The following is a 10,539-nucleotide window of genomic DNA, read 5'->3' on the forward strand; positions in this document are numbered from 1 at the left end:
CCATCTGTGGCCCCACGGCACTGTGAGGGGGGTAGGATGGGGCACAGTGGGGATGCTGCCAGACCCCTGCTTTGGGGATGGAGAGCAGGATGGTACCTGGGGTCTACCCCCTTGCTCCTCGGAGGGGAGCAGGCCGGGCAGTGTGCTGCACCCCCAGGCTTTGCCAGCCCCCTGCTCCCCTGCCTTGTCCCTGCCGCCTGCCCTTGGGCTGGCATCCCGGGTAGGGGCCTGGCACAGCACGGAGGGGCTGGCTGGGGGCCGGGCCGCTCCCCTGCTCCCTCCTAGCAGCCGAGGAGTTAAAAACTCAGCCCTTGTGATGAATATTTAACAGCAGTGCACAGGCTGGAGCGGAGGATTTCTCCGGGCTGCCTGGGCGCTGGCAGCTCTGCCTCCCGCCGCCTGCCTGGGCACACTGCGGAGGAGGACGGGGTGTTGCGGCGGGGCCGCCTGCCCGCTGCTGCCCATCCCTGCCGCCGGCATGGGGACGCAGGGGCTGTGGATAACTTTTCTGACTTTGCCTCTCGTCATGCGAGCAGCCACGGGAGGTGAGATGCTCTGCCTGCCCACCTTCCTCCCGGGCATCTGAGGTGGCCAGAGGGGACAGGGGGTCCCCGTGGTGGGAGAGGATGGGGGGTCGTGGGGTGCTGGGCTGGGGTGCACCTGTGCCAGCCCCGTTTATTCCCTTCCCTTTCCCATGTGCCAGGGGGGTGATGCGGGGCCGGGGTGCTGGAGGCAGGGACAGGGGGACCCGGTCTGGCCCAGGAGCCATCTCCTGCCCTCCCACCATCCTCCTCCCCACTGGAGGATGTCCCCACTGTGCTGCTAGGGCTCTGGGAGGTCTCAGCCCACCCAGGGCTGTCTGTCCTGGCAGGAGGTGTCCGGGACAGGGTCCCTTCGGGGTGGGTGGGTGGGTGTTCAGGTACTCAGGTCTTGGGCCATTCGCCCCACAGACCTGCACCACTGGGAAACACCAACGAGGATGAAACCTCCGAGCAAAGTGGTGCTGCCGTCCCGGGGCCGAGGCGCTGGGGTGCTCACCTGCTTCGGGGCCAGGCTGGCGGCAGCGAGCACTACCCTGGTTCCTGTCAGAGGATGCTTGAGGTCGGGCGAGGGCTGGTGGGTGTGGATCCGAGGGTCTCCCAGGAGCTGGGCTTCCCCCCGGACAGGGAGAAAAGCCCGAGGTCCCTGCCCTGGGGACCTTTTGAGTCCTGCACCATCCCGCTCCCAGCTCTCCTCTGGGGCTGGCGTCTCCTGTACCACCGTAGCGAGAATTTGGATGCGGTGCTGCAAGCTGGGGCCACGAGCAGCACAGGTGGAGACAGGCAGGGCTGCCCGCATCCTGCCGGTCTGAGTGGCCGCGGCTGGCACAAGAGCGTGGCTCGGCTCACCTGCAGCCGGCCCGCTGGCACGGCCCCTTGGCCATCAGCAGGGACCGCTCGCGTAGGCTGGCCCTGGGCAGCGCCGGGTTGCTCTGTGCCTCCTGCCAGGAGAAGGACGGGGAACTGAGGAGGGAAGGGGTGCGTTCCTCGGCTCTCACTGCAGAGCTGATGTCCCTGGGCGAATGTGCAGACAGCAGGAGCTGGGCTCTGTCTTCCTCGGCATTCCCTCAGCATCCCCTCGGTATCCCTGCATCTGCTGCACTGGCACCCGGCATCGAGCATGCAGCCCCTGTAACCGCCCGGAATGTGGGCAGCAGCACTGGTGGGAGTTCGGCAGCTCCGGCTGAGGTGGCCCTGAGTGATGGGGCGAGCCGTCGTCCCCGCAGCGTGGGCGCAGGCCTGCCCACTGCCACCCCCTGCCTGCTGCAGCCCCCAGCAACCACCTTCTGCTGCCAGCCCACCCGTGGGGAGCCACGGGAAGCACCGGGGGAGGACTACGGCAGCCCCCCCTTGGCTCCCTGCCCACCCAGGGCTGCTGGGGGGCAGACGAGGCATCTGGTGTGGGGCAAGGGGCTGCCTCAGCTCCCCAGGATGGGTAAGGGGGGGACGGCCCCACAGCAGCCGGGGAAGGAGCCCCGCAAGCAGTGAGGTTTGGCTGCTGCGGAGAGAAGCAATGCCGAGGGAGGTTTCCCTGCGGAGCAGCCGGGGGAGGCAAGGAGGGTGCGAACGTGTGAAAACACCAGCGCCAAGAATAACTGGGATGAACACGAGCACCGGTGGGACCCCCGGCTGCAATGAGGGGTGCCGTCGCCATCGGGGGGCCAGGCATGGCCGTGGGTGGGTTTGGGGAGCAGGTGCCTCTCTCCATCACCTGCCCTAAGCTCTCCTCTCTCCTGCAGGGCAGTGGTGTTATGACTCACAGGACCCCAAATGTGGTGAGTGGTATCATGTGCGGGATGGGGGGTGTTGGGGTTGTGTGGGGCTTGGACCCCCACGTCTCCCCACAGTGCCCAGCCAAGGGCACCCTGGGCAGCGTCAGCGAGGCTGCAGTGGGGAGCGTGGCTTGGAGAAGGGCAATTTCACCCATATCTCTCATGGTTTAACCCCAGCCGGCAACTAGGCACCACCCAGCCGCTCGCTCACTCCCCCCTGGTGGGATGGGGGAGAGAATCAGAAAAGTAAAAGTGAGAAAACTCGTGGGTTGAGATAAAGACAGTTTAATAGGTAAAGCAAAAGCCGCGCACACAAGCAAAGCAAAACAAGGAATTCATTCACTCCTTCCCATGGGCAGGCAGGAGTTCAGCCATCCCCAGGAAAGCAGGGCTCCGTCACGCATAATGGTGACTTGGGAAGACAAACGCCATCACTCCGAACGTCCCCCCCTTCCTCCTTCTTCCCCCAGCTTTATGTGCTGAGCATCATGTCATATGGTGTGGGATATCCCTTGGGTCAGTTGGGGTCAGCTGTCCCAGCCGTGTCCCCTCCCAGCTTCTCGTGCCCCCCCAGCCTGCTCGCTGGTGGGGTGGGGTGAGGAGCAGAGAAGGCCTTGACTCTGTGTCAGCCCTGCTCAGCAGTAACGAAAACAGCCCTGTGTTATCAACGCTGTTTCCAGCACAAATCCCCGTACCAGCTACTATGGAGAAAATTCACTCCATCCCAGCTGAAACCAGGACAATATCACACCAAGGTGGGAATGGTTAGAGGAGCTTCACTTTCAGGTGTGCTGGTGTAGAGACTGGAGACAAGCGCCTGAGCCCCTTGGAGTGGCTTGGCCCTGGCTCCCCACCCCAGCCAGGTCAGGGTGCTCCTGGGGCAGCACCAGCCTCCCCCATTTCACCTGAAGCAAATTAAAGCCCGGATTTAAAATATGCCATTAGCAACCCCAGGGAGGCACAGGCACTGGGGGGGCATTGGGGCCTGGCTCGAGGAGGGATGGCTCTGTTTGGGCAGGCAGCAAGCCCTATCTGCCTGTGCCGGGGAAGGGAAGCATGGCTGGGGACGCTTTGTCTCGAAGTATGTAAATAGCTTGTAAAAGGTTAATTAAGGATCAACGAGCATTTAATCAGCCGTTACGGCCCAACTGTTTTATAGCTCTTGGGTGCACGTGCCCCATGCCCAGCCGCTGTGGTACATCGGCCGTGAATTGCTGGGCTCCACTTATCCCTGCTGGACCAACACTCGGTGTCACTGGCAATTTAACCTCATCTGGCCGGTGGCGAGGGCAGATTTTGGCAGGGCAGCGGGGCCAGTGGGATGCAGCTTGTGCAGAGCACACCCGGCCACGTGCCCACAGCAGGGCTGTGGGGAATGGTCTCTTAATGAAGGCACTGGATAATTTGTGGGGCCACCCGGTGGCACCGTGCTGGGGAGCTGGTGGGGCGGTGGCATGGCCAGGCTGCGACTCCCAGGGTTTCCAGGCAAAAAGCTGCCTGGAGTAGTAAGAGGAGAAGGGAAGGAGACAGGGCTGAGCCCAGGGGGGCAGGAGGTGGTGAGCGTGTGTCTGTGGTTTTGTCTGCCCAAAAGGAAGGTAGGTAAAGGCGAGAGCTGAGCCATGGTGCGCTGCTGGGGGAACGGCCCCCCAGACCCTGGTTGTAGGGGATACGGGTGGTAATGGTGTGTGGGTCAGCCACAGGCTGGCCAGCCATAATGTGCACCAGAGCAGAGCCAGCAGTGTCCACAGAGGGATGCCCTGAGCTCCCCCGGGACTTGGGGTGCCCTGGGTGGACAGGGCTGGAGATGCCGAGGGAGCTCCCGTTCCCTGGATGGGACTGCAGCCCAGCCGCTGGCAGTGCCCAGTGCCGACACCTCCACCCCAGGCACCTGCAGCTCAGGCTGTCCTGGGGCCACCAAGTGAAGGAGTGGGGTGTCACAGCAGCCACACTGGAGCAGTGACCAGCAGGGTGGCTGGTTATGTCCCACAGCTGTGGACCGCAATGAGTGTTGCAAGAAGAGATGATGCCGGTGTGATGGGGACAGCGAGCCACACATACGGGGTGTGTGGTCTGGCCATGGTGGCAGCTGTGGGGACCTCCGCTCACGGCCCCCAGGCAGCACTGTGGGTACCTCCGCTCACGGCCCCCAGGCAGCACTGTGGGTTTGTGGTGGGTCCAGCCAGCTGCTGGTGCTGCCACATCCTCGCCCAGCTCCTGCCACGGTGACCCCCTACCCTGGGAGCTGGTAGCGTGGTCATCTACCCTGAGCATCGTGTGGTCTTGCTGGACCCCATGTGGGATTTGCTCCAGGATGAGTTGCATGGCCAGGATGCGCTGTCACCTGCCACAACTGGACAAAACCAGCATGGGTAGGCTAAAATGTGGTAAAACCCAAACTGCGTGTTCTGTGAAAGGGCCTTAAGTCCTCCATCCCCCCTTCTCAGCGGCTCCTGTCTGTCCTTCCCTCGCAGGCGCTGTATGGGGTAGTTTGCTCCCTCTGCGTAGAGCAACCCCCTGCCCAGCCCCGGCGTGAGCCCCAGCCTGGGCGCCGCGGGGAGGACGGTGGCTGGCGCAGCCCCTCGGGGGGGTTTGCTTGCAGGGACAGGCAGAAGGGGCTGGGAGAAAAGCCTGCCCTTCACCAGCGGCAGTGTGGAGGGATGGACGCTGCTGCCGGGCTAAATATAGCCCCTGGCCCCGTGAGGAAATCCTGCTGAATTATTGATGAGGCTGCAATAAACCCCTGCTCATCATCAGGGAGGAAGGTTGGCTGGGCAGGAGGGCAGCTCCCGCGGGATGCAGGCGAGCATGGTGGGGCTGGCAGGGACAGCAGGGCTAGCTGGGGACCCAGCCACCCTTGGTCTTGTGTGTCCCCCGGGGGTGGCAGTGGCTTGGTGGCTGCCCATGGTGCCCCTACTCTTCCTCTGCAGGCCCCAGCCACTGGAAGGAGCTGAAAGCCACATGCGGCGGCGACAAGCAGTCCCCCGTGAACATCGACAGGCACCGGCTGCAGCGGGACGGTGGCCTTGGGGACATCCTCTTCGAGGGCTACGACCAGGCCCCCCCGGGCAAGTGGAGGCTGGCAAACGATGGGCACACGGGTGCGTGTTGCGGCCGGGCATCCTCCCCTGCCCCGGCTCCCTGGGCGCCGGGCCGGGCCGGGTTCAGCTCCGCCACCACTCCCGGGTGCTCTCTGCCCTTGAGCTGCAGGGTCCCGGGGCGGCTCCTGCCCTGTGGGTTTGTGTTAGTGCTGGGATGGAGCTTGGGGAGGACGAGCCCAGGTATGCCAGGGCTGTCCCCCATCCTAACCCCCATCCTTACCCCATCCCGCTGCCCTTGCAGTGATGCTGAGCCTGGTGAGCGAGTCGGCCTCTGAGCACATCACCATCAGTGGCGGGGGCCTCCCCGGCAGGTACCGTGCACTGCAGCTCCACTTCCACTGGGGCAGCCCAGCTGGGAACGGCTCCGAGCACACCCTCGATGGGCGTCAGCTCCCCATGGAGGTAGGTGAGAAAAAGCACCCATCGCACTCTCTGGGTGGCCCAAGTCCTTGGTGTGATGGGAAGGTGTGATGCTGGTGCGTCCCAAGGCTGCCATGCAGCGGGGTGACTGGGCTTGGTGACACTGCACTGGTGGGTTCGGCCATGCTCCCCGTCACCACAGTCTTGCACTGATGATGGGATACAGACAGCCGCTGCTCAGGGCACCTGGGTGGTTAAAAAGCAGCTGACATGAGACTCAAGGTTTTTGTTTACTGTGCGTGGGCCAAGCTGCCTCGTCGGAGGCACTCAGTGGGGTTTGGAGGGCTCTGTGCCCTGCTGGGACCGCACACTGAGTCAGTGCATGCAAGCAAGAGCAGGCAGGAGCGTACTGTGCCAAGTGCATCAGGATCCTTCTGGGTGAAAGAGGCTCTGTGCCTCTAAAATATTAATTATCTGCCAGAGGAGAGCAAAATTTATGTAGTGCAGCTGGTGGGTGCCCCGGGACCGCTGGTCCCCTTTCCCCACCCCCTTCAAAGGATGCTCGCTTCATTAGGGTGCTTTGATCCTCCGAGCGGCTGCCTCACAGAAGCGCCCATGGGACTGGGAGGGCTTTTCTTGGGGGTGGCTGGCTCAGTGTTCAGCCGCCCCAGGCTTGCCAGGGAGATCCATGGGCGAGTGCCCTGCTGCCGGGGGGTCGGCCGGGGGTGGTTGCCCACACTTGGCCCCTCCGTGCTTTCCCCAGCTGCACATTGTCCACATCAACGTCAAGTACCGGACGCTGGTGGAGGCCAAGGGGCATCCCAACGGGCTGGCCGTCCTCGGCTTCTTCTTCCAGGTGGGTCTGCGGGGCTCACGCTGCCGGCGGGAGGGGAACCCCTGGAAACAGGCTGCTCGCGGTGTGGCTGGGGGAGCATTGTACAGCTGCCCTGAGGGAGCGAGAAGGGGCAGGAAGGCTGGGTCAAGGCCAGAGGGTGCTGGGGAACCTCAGTGGTGAAAGGTGCCATAACCGCCCCCCTCCGCCGGCTTCGTGCAAGGTGCCGGCTGGGAGCTCACCCATCCCCACGCTGCTCTGCAGCGACGGGGGGCCGGGGCCAGCTCTGCCTGCAGATGCTCGGCAGTGCAGGATGTCCCGGCTCTGCCCTGCCCCAGCTTACTCTCCCTCTCTGCAGGTCTCCGAAACCCCTAACACCAACTACAACACCATCGTGGCGGGGCTGAGGAACGTCTCCCATGCCGGTGAGTTGCCTCCTCATTGTGGCAGGGGTGGAAAGGGGAGAGGCCGTGGTGGGGGAGGGCAGGGGTGTGCCCCGGCGGGTTGGGTGGGGTGATCTGCCAGTCCGTGGGGCCATCTGGCTGAAGGGAAACTGATGGGGGTGGCCCTGCTGTCCCTGCCATGTCCCCGGCACAGGACGGGCTGAGTGCCCGTGTCTCATCCCTCAGGGGACTTTGTGGATTTGGCCTCCACCTTCCGCCTGAGCACCCTGCTGCCGCACGCCGGCCGGCTCTCTGGGTACTACCGCTACCAGGGCTCCCTCACCACCCCCGACTGCAGCGAGGTCGTCGTCTGGACCGTCTTCGAGGAGCCGGTAGAGATCGGCCGGGAGCAGGTACCGGCGTGCACAGTCCCACGCTCCAGCGCCCAAAGGGCTGGACCCCCTGGGTGGCCCTTCTACTTGCCCTTCCTGACCCCTAAGCAAGAGCACAGGAAAAGTCATCTCTATAATAATGCTCCCGGCAACCCGGCAATTAATTAATTTTATGAGGGTTAAGTAATGGAGCTGCGGCCACCTGCCAGCGGGGAGAAATCCTGTCCATCGCCTCTCCCGCCCAGCCCCGGTATTCAGAAAGCAAAATGGGACCAAACCCATTGGAGCTCAGAAGAGGCTCCAAGGAGGTGGGTGGGTGGATGGAGTGCGTTCTCCTCTGCTGCCCAAGCATCTTAGTAGACATATTTCCTTGAGGGTGTCGTGGGCCAGCTGCTCTTTAAGTGCTCAGCACAGGCAGTGAAACACGATTAGCTCTTTTAAAACTCAAGAGCCTATCCTTGCAAGGCCCTGGCAAACCACTCACCCTCCGGGTCTGGTTTCGGGAGACCGGTGAGGGCTGGCAGGAGGACACCCGCCGGCGTGGGGCCACGCTGTGGGTCAGCACGAAAGGAGGCTCACAAGTGTCTGGGGGCTCGGGGTGCAGAGCTCTGCAGAGCTGCAGAGCAGCTGCCCACCCCTGCCTTTCCCCCTGCGCAGCTGCGGGCGTTCATCAGCACCCTCCACTTCCCGGCCGCCGGCCCTGCGCTCATGAAAATGACCAACAACTTCCGCCCACCACAGCCCCTCCGCAGCCGGAAGGTCTTCGCCTCCAGGGCGGCCATGGCCAGCCGTGGGTCCCCGTGCGGGGGCCGCTGCCAGCTCCTCTCCCCGCTGCTCCTGCTGGCCCTGCTCAGCCCCTTCTCGCCAGCCCCCTAGGGTCTGGCCCAGCCTTTCACCAGTCTCCACACGAGCATTGCCCCGCTGCAATGGCGACAGGGAGGCAACACATTTGGTTCACGGGTAAATGGGAAAAAAAAAAAACAACCAAAAAAAGCACGTCAAGACCTCAGCTGGGCGAAGATTTTGCAAACCTGGATCTCTGCAGAGGTGAATCTCTGCAAGCCCGGAGCCTCCCTGCGATGCCCCTGTAGCCAGGCGGTGGGAGCCACCAGGAGGGGATGCTGGAGGGGCTGGAATAAAGCCAAGGTCCTTGCCGGTGGCTGTGGGTCGCTGCCTCTTTGGCTCCGTGTCCCTTCGGCGTTGCTGGGGCAGGGTGCTTGGCACAGGGGTGCAGGGTTAGTGGGGAGGGAGCTGGGGGATGGTGTCTGCGTGGCACTCAGGGATACTGGCCCTGCGCACGGCTGTGCAGGGGGGTATGAGACTCCCCTTGTCTTCCCTGTGCAACAATTCCGCAGGGCCAAATCCTGGCCCTGCATGTGGCTCAGGGTCCCTGCAGTCCCTGTGCTTGCAGACACTGCCCTGTTGCTTTCCCCAGAGTTGGGGCTGGCTGACGGAGGCATGGGGCTGTCCCTGGGGACACAGCACCCCTCAGTGCCCGGGGGCAGGATGCAGGGAATCAATGGCTCTTTCCACGGAGCTGATTTTATGCTGGCAGAAATAGCTGCAGCTGCCGCTGCTGCTCCTGCGCTGCCCGGCAAGGCAGGGGCAGAGTCAGGGCCCGGGTGAATGGGGTGGTTCATAATTAATGTGCTGAAGCTCCAGGCGTGTTCCCGTCTCCTCCTGAATTATGGGCGTAAAAGCAGGTCGTCATCTGGGAGCAGAGCGGGGCAGGTTGAGGTTTTCATCATTTCTGGGGGGAAACTGCTGCCAGCGCAGGGCTCCAGCCGCACCCAGCCCAAGGGGTGGCTGTGGCATCCATGGGTGCAGGAGGCCTAAGCATCCTCCTGGCCTGAGGCTTGGGCTCCCTCTGAAGCCTGCAGCGGGGAAGAGGCATCTCCAGGGGTGAAGGGGAGCAGCTGAAGACCCCATGATCTCCACGCTGGGGTGCTCGCAGGCCCCCGCGGGTGCTGGGGCTCTATGAACCCACCCCAGAGCTCATGTCTGGGGTCTCGGAGCAGCCGCCCTGGTCCGGAGAGGGGAGGGCAGAGCTGGTGCTCGTGCCCTGGGGTGCCGAGTGCCATTGGGTGTGCAGCACGGGCAGGATGCCGAGCATGGGCTGCCACGTGCTGCCGCAGCCTCCTGCCGCCGGCGTGGTGGTGGCGGCCATCGCCCAGCTCACTAATTCCCGCCAGGCTCCAGCTGGCACCGGCTGGAAGCGGCAGCCTCGCTCAGGGCCCGTGCGCTGACCTTTCGTTAAAGACCTCATTAGAGCGGGTAACAGCCCTGGCCGCCTGCCCCCGCCGTGCTGGGGGCTCAGGCCGGGGAGAGCCGGCAGGCGTGAGGCCACGCTCGCCCCATGTGCCCACGGGCAGCCCGGGCTGCCACCGCCTCGGGGGGCTCAGGCTGGCCCCGTGCCCCCACCTGTGTCCCCACCCGTGTCCCCCCCCGCAGACCCCTCCCGTGTGCGTGCGTGCCTGCCTGCCGCCGCGCCCAGGTGCCCGCCGAGCCGGGGCCGGAGCCGGGGCCGGGGCCGGAGCCCAGCGCCGCTCCGCCGCCGCGGGGGCCGCGCGGGGGCGCCGGGGCCGCGGGGCCGGGCAGGGCGCGGCTGCCGAAGCGCCGCGGCGGCCGCCAGGGGGCGCCCGCCTCCCGGCTGCGGGCACCCGTGCACCCCCCGTGCCACTGTCACCCGTGTCCTCGTGCCCCTGTCCCCCCGTGTCCTCGCGCTCTCTGTGCCCCCGCTCTAGGTCCCCTCCACTGTGCCCTCTGTTTCCCCCCGTGTCCCATCATGTCCCACTGTGCCTCCCGTGCCCCTTGTCCCCCCGTGTCCTCCATGCTGTCTGTGCCCCCGGTGTCCCTCCGTGTCTCACCGTTCCCCCGCGCCCCCTGCCCCGCTGCACGCCCCAGCCCCAGCCCCTCGCACCCACAGGCTGCGGGGTGGCTGCCCCACAAATGTGCCCGGGTCCAGCCTAGGGTGGTCACAGGCCCAGCTGACAAGAGCGGCAGGTTCAGCCACAGAGCATGGCGGGACCTGGTCAGCCATGGTGAGCCCCAAATGGCTGCAGCCCCCCAGTCCACTCCAGTACCATGCCAGGGTGTGAGGGGCACCCGGGCAGTGGGGCCAGACAGTGCCTGCCCAGGGGGTCCATCGGGGGCACAAGGCTGT

General features: G+C 64.8%; 1 protein-coding gene across 1 annotated transcript; it reads left to right on the plus strand.

Annotated features, from left to right (window-relative positions):
• Window positions 1–358: 358 nt before the first annotated feature.
• LOC143167503 (carbonic anhydrase 15-like) lies at window positions 359–8,535 on the plus strand. The gene is made up of 8 exons (XM_076352981.1): window positions 359–545; window positions 2,279–2,314; window positions 5,239–5,409; window positions 5,651–5,811; window positions 6,533–6,625; window positions 6,960–7,026; window positions 7,231–7,397; window positions 8,034–8,535. Exons 1-8 carry the CDS (start codon window positions 479–481, stop codon window positions 8,250–8,252), a joined length of 981 nt encoding a protein of 326 aa, XP_076209096.1. The 5' UTR covers window positions 359–478; the 3' UTR covers window positions 8,253–8,535.
• Window positions 8,536–10,539: the final 2,004 nt, after the last annotated feature.

The sequence above is a fragment of the Aptenodytes patagonicus genome, chromosome 15 (assembly GCF_965638725.1).
Source record: "Aptenodytes patagonicus chromosome 15, bAptPat1.pri.cur, whole genome shotgun sequence".
Classification (NCBI taxonomy): domain Eukaryota; kingdom Metazoa; phylum Chordata; class Aves; order Sphenisciformes; family Spheniscidae; genus Aptenodytes; species Aptenodytes patagonicus.

Bases quoted from the DNA above. Each gene is read 5' to 3' on its own strand.
- LOC143167503 (XM_076352981.1), top strand. From the start codon at position 479: ATGGGGACGCAGGGGCTGTGGATAACTTTTCTGACTTTGCCTCTCGTC. The intron at 546-2,278 runs GTGAGATGCTCT...TCTCTCCTGCAG, and splicing joins CATGCGAGCAGCCACGGGAG to GGCAGTGGTGTTATGACTCA. The intron at 2,315-5,238 runs GTGAGTGGTATC...CTTCCTCTGCAG, and splicing joins CTCACAGGACCCCAAATGTG to GCCCCAGCCACTGGAAGGAG.